The sequence below is a fragment of the Eubalaena glacialis genome, chromosome 15, assembly GCF_028564815.1.
Source record: "Eubalaena glacialis isolate mEubGla1 chromosome 15, mEubGla1.1.hap2.+ XY, whole genome shotgun sequence".
NCBI lineage: Eukaryota > Metazoa > Chordata > Mammalia > Artiodactyla > Balaenidae > Eubalaena > Eubalaena glacialis.
This window is the reverse complement of record NC_083730.1, coordinates 75,311,426-75,324,441: the sequence shown is the minus strand read 5'-3', so window position 1 is coordinate 75,324,441 and position 13,016 is coordinate 75,311,426. Positions and strand designations below refer to the sequence as shown.

The 13,016-nt window shown below is 43.8% G+C and overlaps 1 protein-coding gene across 2 annotated transcripts in view; it reads left to right on the top strand.

Moving 5' to 3' along the window:
• KCTD10 (potassium channel tetramerization domain containing 10) overlaps positions 1 to 13,016 on the top strand; it is a 33,423-nt gene extending 20,407 nt beyond the window's left edge. For both annotated transcript variants that reach the window (XM_061169915.1, XM_061169914.1), the window contains exons 6-7: positions 263 to 458; positions 10,218 to 13,016. In XM_061169915.1, the coding sequence (XP_061025898.1) occupies positions 263 to 458; positions 10,218 to 10,442 (421 nt within the window). In that variant the 3' untranslated portion in view covers positions 10,443 to 13,016. The remainder of the gene's footprint in view (positions 1 to 262; positions 459 to 10,217) is intronic.

Here is a 13,016-nt window from a genome sequence, read left to right as displayed (position 1 = left end):
GCGCAGACTTGGAGGCCAGAGCTGTCTTTTTGAGGCTCAGCTCTGCCATTTATTAGTTTTTGGCCTCAGGCAGTCCCCTAATTTCTCTGACCCTTGCTTTCCGTTGAGCTTTGGGGACTGTAGTGCCTTCTTCACGGGCTTACTGTGAGGTTGAAAAGGGATGGTGGAGATAATGGGCCCGGTGTGTGGAAACGCTCCCCCACTAGTGGTGGCTGTTAACACCAGCTTGTAATCAATCACCTTATCAAATGCTCTTTTGCAGCAATTCTGACGACAATATGTTGAAGAACATCGAACTGTTTGATAAGCTGTCCCTGCGCTTTAATGGAAGGGTCCTGTTCATAAAGGACGTCATTGGGGACGAAATCTGCTGCTGGTCCTTCTATGGCCAGGGCCGCAAGATCGCTGAAGTCTGCTGTACCTCTATCGTCTACGCCACCGAGAAGAAACAGACCAAGGTAAGGGCCTCCAGAGGACGGTTCTGAATGGCTGGTCTGAAATCTGTATTTGAAAAACTTCCCTTTCTCCTTGAGCAAAATACACTTCAAGAGGGAAAGGCTCTAAAAATGCTTTCTTTGACTCATGACTGCTCATTGTTCAAATATTCATTCTCTTTTGGGCCCTGGAAAGATCCAAATGTAGGCTTGCAAAAACAATGGCGTTTCCTTTCTGATACCCAGTAAGTATAGACAGTCATACTGCTCCTGGGTTCCTTTTCCGTAAAGGTTGATTCAGACGGGTGCTTGTACCCGTGTGTACCCCGCTGTCTGCATTTTCTCCTCTGTCATCAGGGATCTGACCCCACCTGTGCCAGCTCCTTGCCACGCCGTTTCCCACCACACTGGCCCCATCCATCTCACTCATCAAGAGCAGTGCTACCTTCAAGGTCTTGACCTTGGCCTTCTAGTCGTGAGCTACTACTTCCTTGTCATCTGTCCTCCTCTTACCCACTGACTTGGGCAGCCCTCCACCCTCACGGGGCCCCCTCAGCACTCCTCGTGAATCTGGGTGGCTTCTTCGCAGCACATGACTCCCTGACTGATCTGGACTCTGGACCCATTTTTATGTCATCCTCTGCAAACCAGTGGACCTGACCTCTCCCTTGGCTTCTGTCCCTGTGCTGTTTTGCAAAGCTAGATCGTTCTGCAGAGTGTGGTTAGAGATCTGGTCCACTGTTAACTGATACTCACTCCCTTTAGGTTTCTGCTTGCCTACCCTCCTCCTTAGGCTATGTGACTGGGTGGTTTTTTGTTTTTTGTTTTCCTCCCTTCTTTTTTTTTCTTTTTATTGAAGTATAGTTGATTTATAATGTTGTGTTAATTGCTGCTGTACAGCAGAGTGACTCATTTATACATATATACATTCTTTTTCACATTCTTTTCCATTATGGTTTATCACAGGATATTAAATATAGTTCCCTGTGCTATACAGTAGGACCTTGTTGTTTATCCATCCTGTATATACCAGTTTGCATCTGCTAATCCCAAACTCCCAATCCATCCCTCTCCCATCCCCCTCGGCAACCACCAGTCTATTCTCTGTGTCCGTGATTCTGTTTCTGTTTCATAGATAGGTTCATTTGTGTCATAATTTAGATTCCACATATAAGTGATATCATATGATATTTGTCTTTCTCTTTCTGACCTACTTCACTTAGTATGATAATCTCTAGTTGCATACATGTTGCTGCAAATGGCATTATTTCTTTCTTTTTTATGGCTGAATAGTAGTCCATTGTATATATGTACCACATCTTCTTTATCCATTCATCTGTTGATGGACATTTAGGTTGTTTCCATGTCATGGCTATTGTGAATAGTGCTGCTATGAACATAGGAGTGCATGTATCTTTTTTTGAATTATAGTTTTGTCTGGGTATATGCCCGGGGATTGTGGGATCATATGGTAATTCTGTTTTTAGTTTTCTGAGGAAAGCCTCTACACTGTTTTCCACAGTGGCTGCACCAACTTACATTCGTACCAACAGTGTAGGGGGGTTCCCTTTTTTCCACACCCTCTCCAGCATTTGTTATTTGTAGACCTTTTTTTTTTTTTTTGAAGGTATTTTATTTAATTTTTTTGTGTTTAATTTTTAAATTTTTATTTTATATTGGAGTATAGTTGATTAACGATGTTGTGTAGACTTTTTAGTGATGGCCATTCTGACTGGTGTGAGAATGTAGTTCATTGGAGTTTTGATTTGCATTTCTCTAATATTTAGTGATGTTGAGTATCTTTTCATATGCCTATTGGCCATCGGTATTTCTTCTTTGGAGAAATGTCTCTTTAGGTTTTCTGCCCATTTTGCGATTGGTATGTTTGTTTTTTTGTTGTTGAGTTATATGAGCTGTTTGTATATTTTGGAAATTAAGCCCTTGTTGGTCACATTATTTGCAAATATTTTCTCCCATCCTGTAGGTTGTCTTTTCATTTTGTTTATGGTTTCCTTTACTGTGCAAAAGCTTGTAAGTTTGATTAGGTCCCATTTGTTTATTTTTGTTTTATTTCTGTTGCCTTGGGAGACTGACCTAAGAAAACATTGGTATGGTTTATGTCAGAGCATGTTTTGCCTATGATCTTTTCTAGGAGCTTTATGGTGTCATGTCTTACGTTTAAGTCTTTAAGCCATTTTGAGTTTATTTTTCTGTGTGGTGACTGGGTGTGTTCTAACTTCATTGATTTACATGTGGCTGTCCAATTTTCCCAACACCGCTTGCTGAAGAGACTTTTTCCCATTGTATATTCTTGCCTCCTTTGTTGAAGATCAATTGACTGTGGGTGTGTGGGTTTATATCTGGGCTCTCTATACTGTTCCATCGATCCATATGTCAAAACAGTACCACACTGTTTTGATTACTGTAGCTTCGTAGTATTATCTGAAGTCTGAGATGGTTATGCCCCCTGCTTTGTTCTTTTTCTTCAGGATTGCTTTGGCAATTCTGGGTCTTTTATGGTTCCATGTGAATTTTAGGACTATTTGCTCTAGTTGTGTGAAAAATGTCATGGGTGATTTGATAGGGATCATGTTAAATCTGTAGATTGCTTTAGGTAATATGGCTATTTTAACAATGTTAATTCTTCCAACCCAGGAGCATGGGATATCTTTCCATTTCTTTGAATCATCTTCAGTTTCCTTCATTAACATTTGATAGTTCTCAGCATATAAGTCTTCCACCTCCTTGGTGAGGTTTATTCCTAAGTATTTTATTTGAGGGGGTTGCGATTTTAAAAGGTATTGATTTTTTTACATTCCCTTTCTGATACTTCATTGTTGGTGTGAAGAAATGCAACCAATTTCTGTATGTTAATCTTGTGTCCTGCTACCTTGCTAAATTCATTTACCAGTTCTAGTAGTTTTTGTGTGGAGTCCTTAGGGTTTTTCTCTATATAGTATTATATCATCTAAATATAATGACAATTTTACCTCTTCCCTTCCAATTTGGATACCTTTTATTTCTTTTTCTTATCTGATTACTGTGGCTAGGACTTCCAATACTATGTTGAATAGAAGTGGCGACAGTGGGCATCCTTGTCTTGTTCCAGATTTTAGCGGGAAGGCTTTCAGCTTTTCACCATGGAGTATTATATTGGCTGTGGGTTTGTCATAAATAGCTTTTACTATTTAGAGATATGTCCCCTCTATACCCACTTTGGTAAGAGTTTTTATCATGAATGGATGTTGCATTTTTGTTAAAGGCCTTTTCTGCATCTATTGAGATGATCATGTGGTTTTTGTCTTTTCTTTTGTTTATGTGGTGTATCACGTTGATTTGCATATGTTGAGCCATCCTTATGAATTTGGGATGAATCCCACTTGGTTGTGATGTATGATCTTTTTTATGTGTTGTTGGATTTGGTTTGCTAATATTTTGTTGAGAATTTTTGCACCTATACCATCAAAGATATTGGCCTGTAATTTTCTTCTTTGGTGATGTCTTTGTCTGGTTTTGGTATCAGAGTGATGGTGGCTTCATAGAATGTCCTTGGGAATGTTCCCTCCTCTTCAATTTTTTGGAAGAGTTTGAGAAGGATAGGTATAAGTTCTTGTTTGTATGTTTGGTAGAATTTGCCTGTGAAACTGTCTGGTTCTGGATTGTTGTTTGTAGGGAGTTTTTAAATTATAGATTCTATTTCAGTTCTATTGATTGGTCTGTTCAAATTATCTATTTCTTCTTGATTCAATTTTGGTGGGCTTGTATGTTTCTAGAAACTTGTCCATTTCTTCTAGGTTGTTGAATTTGTTGGCATATAATTGTTCTTAGTATTCCCTTATGGTTTTTTGTATTCCTGTGGTATCAGTTGTTATGTCTCCTTTTTCATTTCTAATTTGTTTATTTGAGTTCTCTTTTCTTCTTCGTGAGCTTGGCCAGAGGTTTATCAATCTTGTTTATCCTTTCAAAGAACCAGCTCTTGGTTTTATTGATTTTTTTTATGTTGTTTTTTAAATCTCTATTTATTTCCCCTTTGATCTTTATTATTTCCTTCCTTCTGGTGACTAGGTTTTGTTTTTTCTTCTTTTTCTAATTCTTTTAAGTGGTAGGTTAGGTTGTTTATTTGAGATTTTTCTCATTTTTTTGAGGAAGGCCTGTATCTCTATGAAGTTCCCTATAAGAACTGCTTTTGCTGCATCCCATAGATTTTGTATGGCTGTGTTTTCATTGTCACTTGTCTCAAGGTATTTTTTAGTTTCCTCTTTGATTTCATCGTTGACCCATTGGTTTTTTAGTAGCATGTTGTTTTGTCTCCATGTAATTTTTTTTTCTCATTTCTTTTTCTGTGGCTAATTTCTAGTTTCATGCTGTTGTGTCAGAAAAGATGCTTGAGATAATTTCTGTACTCCTAAATTTGTTGAAGCTTGTTTTGTGCCCTAGCATGTGGGTCAATCCTAGAGAATGTTCCATGTGCACTTGAAAAGAATGTATATTCTGGTTTTTTTGGATGTAATGTCATGAAAATATCAATTAAGTCTAACTGTTCTATTGTATCATTTAGTATTTCTGTTGCCTTATTGAGTCTCTGTCTGGAAGATCTGTCCATTGATGTGAGTGGGGTGTTAAAGTCTCCTACTATTGGGTTGGCCAAAAAGTTGTTCAGGTTTTCCCGTAAGATGTTACAGAAAAATCCGAACAAACTTTTTGGCCAACCCAATATTGTATTCCTGTCAATTTTCTCCCTTTATGTCTGTTAGTATTTGTTTTATGTATTTGGGTGCTCTTATATTAGGTGCATATATGTTGATGAGCATAAAATCCTTTTCTTGTATTGATCCTTTTATCATTATATAGTGTCCTTCTTTATCTTTCTTTATGGGCTTTGGTTTAAAGTCTGTTTTGTCTGATATTAGTATTGCGACCCCCACTTTCTTGTCACTTCCGTTTGCATGAAATATCTTTTTCCATCTCTTCATTTTCAGTCTATGTGTGTCCTTTGCCCTGAAGTGGGTCTCTAGTAGGCAGTGTATTGTAGGCTCTTGTTTTTTTAATCCAATCTGCCACTCTGTGTCTTTTGACTGGAGCATTTAGTCCATTGACATTTAGGGTAATTATTGATAGATATGTATTTATTGCCATTTTAAACCTTGTTTTCCTGTTGTTTTATATTCTTTGTCCCTTTTTCTTTTCGTTTTTCCTTTTGTGGCTTGATGATATTCTTTTGCATTATACTTATGTTCTTTTCGGTTTTTGTGAATCTATTGTATGTTTTTGATTTGTGGTTACCCTGTTTTTCAAGTATGTTAAGCCCTTCCTGTATATATTTGCCTTAGACTGGTGGTCGTATAGGCTCAAACACATTTTAGGGGAAAAAAACCCATACATTTTCTTACTCTCCTCCCCAACATTTTATGATTTTGATGTCCTCTTTTACATCTTCATGTTCATCCTTTTGCTGTTCATTGTGGTTATCATCACTTTCACAGAAAATTTTTTGGTTTTTTTTTTTTTTTTAATCTGTGTAGTGGCTTTTTTTTTTAAATTTATTTATTTTTGGCTGTGTTGGGTCTTTGTTGCGGCTCACGGGCTTTCTCTAGTTGCAGCGATTGGGGGTTACTCTTCTTTGTGGTGTGCGGGCTTCTCATTGCGATGGCTTCTCTTATTGTGGAGCATGGGCTCTAGGTGTGTGGGCATCAGTAGTTGTGGCACATGGGCTCAGTAGTTGTGTCGCAAGCTCTAGAGCGCAGGCTCAGTATTTGTGGCACACGGGCTTAGTTCTCCACGGCACGTGGGATCTTCCCGGGCCAGGGCTCGAACCCGTGTCCCCTGCGTTGGCAGGCAGATTCTCAACCACTGTGCCACCGGGGAAGCCCTGTACTGGCTTTTTTAAGTGATTTATTTTCTAATTGTGATTTTCTCTTTCCTATAGATTTTTACTTCTTTTCTATTTAGAGAAGACCTTTCAATATTTCCTCTAGGATAGGTTTAGTATTGCTATGTTCTTTTATTTTTTCTTGTCTGAGAAATTCTTTATCTCTCCTTCTATTCTAAGTGATAGTCTTACTGGGTAGAGTATCATAGGTTGCAGATTTTTTTCCCTTTTAGGACTTTGAATATATCTTGCCACTCCCTTCTGGCCTGCAACGTTTCTGTAGAGAAATCAGCTGATAGTCTTATGGGGTGGTTCCCTTGTAATTAACTCTGTTTTCTTCTTGCTGCCTTTAGAATTCTCTCTTTATCTTTAACTTTTGCCATTTTTATTATAATACGTCTTGGTGTAGGTCTTTTTGGGTTTATCTTGTTTGGGACCCTCTGAGCTTCCGGTACCTGGGTATGTTTCTTTCTTTAGGTTTGGGAAGTTTTCAGCCATAATTTCTTCAAATACATTTTCGATCCCCTTTACTCTTTCTTTCCCTTCTGGAGTCCCTATTCTGTGTAGGTTGGCACACTTTATATTATCCCACAGGTCTCTTAGATTGCTTTTGGTTTTTTTCATTTGGCTTTCTCTCTGCTGTCCTGATTGGGTGATTTCCATTATTTTATCTTCCAGATCACTTATTCATTCTTCTGCATTATTCATTCTGCTATTCATTGCCTTTAGCTCAGCTTTTGTCTCTGCAAATGAGTTTTCTAATTTTTTTTGGTTCCTCTTTATAGTTTCTAGTTCCTTTTTACAGTACTCTGCGTTTCTTTCAATAGCCTTTCTTAATTCCTTCGGTATTTTCATTATCTTCTTTTTGAAATCAGTGCCTAGTAGACTGAAGGGGTCTGTTTCACTCTTTGTTCCTTCAGGGGTCTTTTAACTGGGAGTAGTTCTTCTGCTTCTTCATTTTACATATTTCTCTTTGTGAGTTTAGGAGAAACAATTGTCTACTGTGGTCTTGGAGGGCTGTTTATAGGTGGGGTCATCCCTGTGTAGCTTTTGTGAGTTTAATATATTTGGTGCGAGGGCAGTTTTTAGTATGGATGCCCGTGGCCTTTTTCTTCAGCGTGTGCTGGTCATTATCCCCTTGATGGGGGTGTGCAGATGCAGTGGCTGATGCCCAGTCCTGAGTTCTTGGTGGCAGCGGGCAGCTGAGGCACACCCCCAGAGCACACGATGGGTGTGATGGCATCTCACAGCCACTCCTGGAGTTTGGGCGGGCAGCAGTGGGGGCCCTGCAACCCTTCCTGGGGTCCAGGAGGGAGGTGATGGTAGCCTGAAACCACTCCTGGTGTCTGAGGGTGGGGGGGGGGGCGCTGCGACTGCTCCCGGAGCCCATGCAGGTGGTGTCCTGCCCTCTGCAAGCGCACGCACAGAGAAAAAGGCTACAATCCAGATCCCACCCCTCCCCTCGTGCACCTCCCAAACAATGACGACTGGCCTCTAAGGTGGCCCAGGCTTCCCCTGCATACACCCCCAGCCGTGGTCACACTGGATTCCAGCCCCCCCAGTCCGTCTGCACAGCATGCCAACCCCGGTCCTCTCCCCGGTTCTGATCTCTGAAGCCCGAGTTCCAGCACCCAGCCCCCGCCAGCACTGGCAGACTTGTGTGTCAGGCTGGGGAGTGCAGGGCAGCAGCACTGACTGACTGTGCAGTCCTCCCTCTGCTTTGGCTGCTGCAAACCGGCTGCTGTTTTCTCCTCTGAGGCTCTGAAGCTCTCCTTCTGTCCCGGCCCATCTCCCTGCCGGTGAGGGGGATTCCCAGGGTGCAGGAACCTTTCCTCTTTTTCACAGCTCCTTCCCAGTGACACAGGTCCCGTCCCGATTCCTTTCTCACTTTCTTTTTCTTTTCTTTTCTTTTCCTTCTTCTTTTTTCTTTCTTCCTACCCGGTTACGTGGAGATTTTCTTGCCCTTTCAGCAGTCTAAGGTCTTCTGCCAGCGTTCAGTAGATATTCTGTGAGAATCATTCCACATGTAGATGTCTTTTTGCTATATTTGTGGGAGAAGGTAAGGTTCGTGTCTTACTATTCTACCATCTTGATTGTGCTTTTTTTTTTTTTTTTTTTTTAATCATCCCATACACTGTGTCATTTCCTTTTCAACCTATCTGGGGAAATCTGATGACCAGGGACACATGCAGCAGGTCATGCCTCTAGTCACCTTTGTACAGATCTGTAGGTCACCTGCTCAGGTTATTATCCTCACTGCAGTCCCAGGAGCCCACAGCTCTGTGTGATGCTAGAGCAGCCTCAAAAGCAAAATGCAAATGAGAGAAAATCAGACCACAAAGTAGAAACCAGAGTTAAAAATCTTTTTTTAACTTCTTTTTTTTTTTTAAAGGGTACGTGTTTTTTTTGTTTGTTTATTTTTGGCTGCACTGAGTCTTTGTTGCTGCGTTCAGGCTTTCTTTAGTTGCAACGAGCAAGGGCTACTCTTCGTTGCGGTGCGCGGGCTTCTCATTGTGGTGGCTTCTCTTGTTGCGGAGCATGGGCTCTAGGCACGCGGGCTTCAGTAGTTGTGGCATGCGGGCTCAGTAGTTGTGGCTCGTGGGCTTAGTTGCTCCGTGGCATGTGGGATCTTCCTGGACCAGGGATTGAACCCGTGTCCCCTGCATTGGCAGGCGGATTCTCAACCAGTGCGCCACCAGGGAAGCCCTTTTTTTTTTTAACTTCTTAAAACATTTGATTCATTAGTATTTAGAATGTATCCTAAAAGGTATGTATTGTTGTAAGGTAGCCAGGAAGGGAAAAACACTGAGTTTCTTTTTTTTCCTTTCAAAGATAGTGGGGGGACCAGAATTGTTCACTTTTCCTCCTACGTTAACAAGACCTGCCTCTTTTCTTTAGGGCTGTGAATTCCACCTGTAACTAGACTCTCCATTTTGTCATAGTTTGGTTTTTTATATACATGGATTGCCTCTGCCCTTGGATATTCAAAAGCTAACCATCATATTGATTAAACTTTAAAATAGTGACTTTACATTTTTAGAGCTTAACAGCGAGCAAAGGCACTGAGAGACCTCGTGGTCGGATCCCAGCTGTGTATAGATTCGTGGACGGGTTCCGGAGTGAGCCTGTGCTCATGTTCGTGCATCTGGTTAGTGGTGGAGCCGGGATGGAGGCCAGAGCCCCTCTCCTGGCTCCCTTCGCTCTGCCTCTTGTCCCTAAGGGCTCCTTCCTTTCTCCAGGGAGTTGGTGTTGGGATGGCTGCCCCTTCAGGGACAGTTTCCTCTTCTTCCATCCCATACTTCTGGGAGCTGTGCTTTGGAGCTGACACTCATGGTTCATTGTCTCACGTAACTGCACAGATGTTCCACTTGGGTTTTTGCATAATCGGTATCTTCCCTGGCAGAACATTTCAAGTGCTTTACCATTTCTTACTGATTGCCTGGGACCCACCTCTAGTTCACGGCGCCTGACCCCGAAGGGCAGTAAGCACACGCAGCGCTTTACTGAGTGGGAGGGATTGTGTCCATTTTATGAGGGTCCCCAGCTGGTCCCTGTTCAGAAAGGACGCTCCTTTTAAGGTGTGGAATGCCTCGTGTACAGGGGTGCAGCCCTGATTGTTAGAAGCAACACATTGGGAATGACGTAAATGTCCAAAGGAAGGCAAACTGGGGGGCAGAGAGGGCAGGGAGATCTGTTTCACTGTATCCTTTGTCTCTTGTGAATTTAGTGCCATGTGTAAGTGTTGTGTGTTGAAAATAAAAACTGCTTTAAACATAATAACGATGGTCTTACGGAGTCTCAGGGGCCTGGTGTAGACAGATGGCCCTGCTCAGAAGTCCTGGGTGGCGGCAGAGGTGGTGGGGTGGGGGGTTTGAGATGCTAACGTACCTGCCTTGTGTTTTGTGGGGCTACAGGTGGAGTTCCCTGAAGCCCGGATCTATGAGGAGACCCTGAATATTTTGCTGTATGAGGCCCAGGATGGCCGGGGACCTGACAACGCACTCCTGGAGGCCACGGGTGGGGCGGCCGGACGCTCCCACCACCTGGACGAGGACGAGGAGCGGGAGCGGGAGCGGATCGAGCGCGTGCGGCGGATCCACATCAAGCGCCCGGACGACCGGGCCCACCTCCACCAGTGAGCGGGCAGGGGGCCCCCGACCGCGCCCGCCCACCCTGCTCCTCCCTGCTGTGCACGCAGATCCCCCGAGAGCTCCCGGGCCTCCCACTTCCCCCTGAGTCCGGAGAGACTGCATAAAAAGCCAGATGACGATTTTGGTATTTCTCGACCAGGTGAATGGATTGTATTTACCCAGGTGAACACACCCCTGCTATTGAACAAGCTGGGTCCAAGGTCTCTGCTTTCCTGAGAATCCGAGAAGCACTGGAGCCAGGCTTTCCTGGTTCTGGAGGAAGAGGATGAATGGGTGTGGTGTGTATGTGAGAACTTGTCTGCAGTATTTATTTCTGTGGGTGTTGACTGCCTCTTGGAGCTTCTCGGGTCGCCTTCCCTCCAGGGTTCAGTTTGTCTGCTCTGAGACGGGTCCTGTAGTCGGCGGTCACCAGCGCTGTCTGCGAGCTCAGTGTTTCCTGACTCCACCCCAGCACCCTGGCCCCATCCCCGTGCCCGGCACAGGCTCCACAGCTTTGCGAACAGCCCATCCCGCCCCGGGCATCAATCCTAGAGCTTGTTGAAGGACCACAGCTCGTAGCAGTGGAGATACCACCTGGGGGGTTCCTGCCTCTCAGCCGCTGTTCCTAGTGTGGCTCTGGATGCCCAGCTCTGTTGAAGGGGCAGGCCTGTTGCCCCTTCTGCTGATCTGTGGTCTGGTGCTTGTTGGGACCCCGCAGGGTCTGGCCAAGAGCAGAGCTGCCCCTTCCTCTGCCCTCCTTGTTGACCCACTCCATTCTGGGAAGGCTGCCTGGCCTGCTTACGGGCATAGCGCACAAACCACTGCCCGGTGGGCTCCATTCCTTCCTTCTTGGCCTTCTACCCCGTTAAGCGGGACTTATTGCCCCCAGCGGATGCCCTGCCCTTTGCTTAGAAGAAATTAAACATGGCCCCAGACTCTGTTCTGGCGTCCAGACAGGACCACTGCTCACACCAGCAGCCTCAGGACGGCTCACCTGCTGTCAGCGCAGCCGTCACCTGGAGAGCCCTTCCTGTCTCTGCCTCTGATTCTTACACGGTGTGGAGTGGCCGTCGGTGAGCAGACGGAGAGGACGTGCAGATCCTTTTGGGTCCGGTCAGTGTGCGTGTTCATGTTTGTTTAAGGGACGTGTGCGACCGTGGATGAGGATGTGTGCCCATGGGGCCTGGGTGGCCCGCACTGGAGCCCTGCTGCCTGCACGGCGCTCGTGTGGGACGGACGTTCTCGGTTACCTACCTCCCCGTCTCCTCCGCGCCCGTGACGCACAGAGGGAGTGGTGACGAATGTGGGTGGTTGAGACTAGGCTGATAGAGTAGTTCCAAGGAGATTCGGATGTGTGTAAGGTATGGATGGGTTTTGTCTGCTATTCAAGGGAAACGTTACCATTTTATACCAAAGGTATGAATACGGGCAGCCTTTGATACAGTGTATTCGAACAAAACGAGTTTATATTTTGAAATGGTTTTTACAGCTTAGACTTTGTACATCCTGCCCTACTTGTGACAGTTGTATGCCTTTATTTTGTATCCAGCAGCAAAGCCTACAATAAAACTTTAAAACAATCATGACCCAACCTAAAAATCATGTATCGGGTAGATGCTTTTTAAACTGTTGTGTGGGAAACTTTCATATTAGGCCATTTGGATTTTATTAAGTGTTAAGGATGGGAGGGGAGGGGGCTTAAATAATGTTTTGTAAATATTTTATACTGTTTAAGTTTTAAACACCAACCCTGCTGTTTGGGTTGAACTTTTTTAGAAAGTTAAAGTGAATGTCAGTTCTGATGTTTTCTGTAGGAATGGAAAAGCCATCATGTAAGTTCTGTTTTTCAAATGTTTATGTGAAGAGTAACTAACTTTGTGGAACAGTCTGATTAGTTGGGGCTTCTACACCTTCTGACCAAATGTTTCTGGCCGTCTCTCTACTTTCACATTTCCTTCAACTTTGCACTTGTCGTTTGGAGTCTTTGCTTCCCTGGGATATGAACAAGTTCATGAAACATTCCATGGTGAGCGATACTGTTAGTTGCATACAGCCGTGAGCTGACCATGACAAAGTGTTGGCTGGTCCAAGCTCTGTTATCAGACATATTCTACAAAGAACTGATTTCTTATGTGAGCCCTAAGGGCAACAAAAGTCAATATTTGTATTTAAGAACCGTCCAAGCAAAACAAACACTGGCCTAAGATTTGGTGAAGAGCAAAGTTTTATTACACTGTAATAACTTACTTACAATGGAAAAAGCAGAACAGCTTTGGGTCCCTCGTCATGAGGCTTTTTTTCAAGTAAGTCATCTGATTGTGGTGACTGGGGGCCTCGCCTCTCCATCGTCCTCCTGCAGTGGCTTAGCAGGGCGGTCGCTGTGCAGGTACCCTGGCCCTCCCTCTGGAATGTGTGTTCTCTAGGGCTCCACCCAGAGTCACTGTAACACGTGTGTGTCACTAACCTTTCTGTCTCTTTGTGCCATGGAAAAAAACACTATAAGCTTCAGAAGTAGTCACTGTATGTTGTACAAGCATCTGTGGACATATGTAAAATAAAAGTTATATAACGCTTCTACTTAAA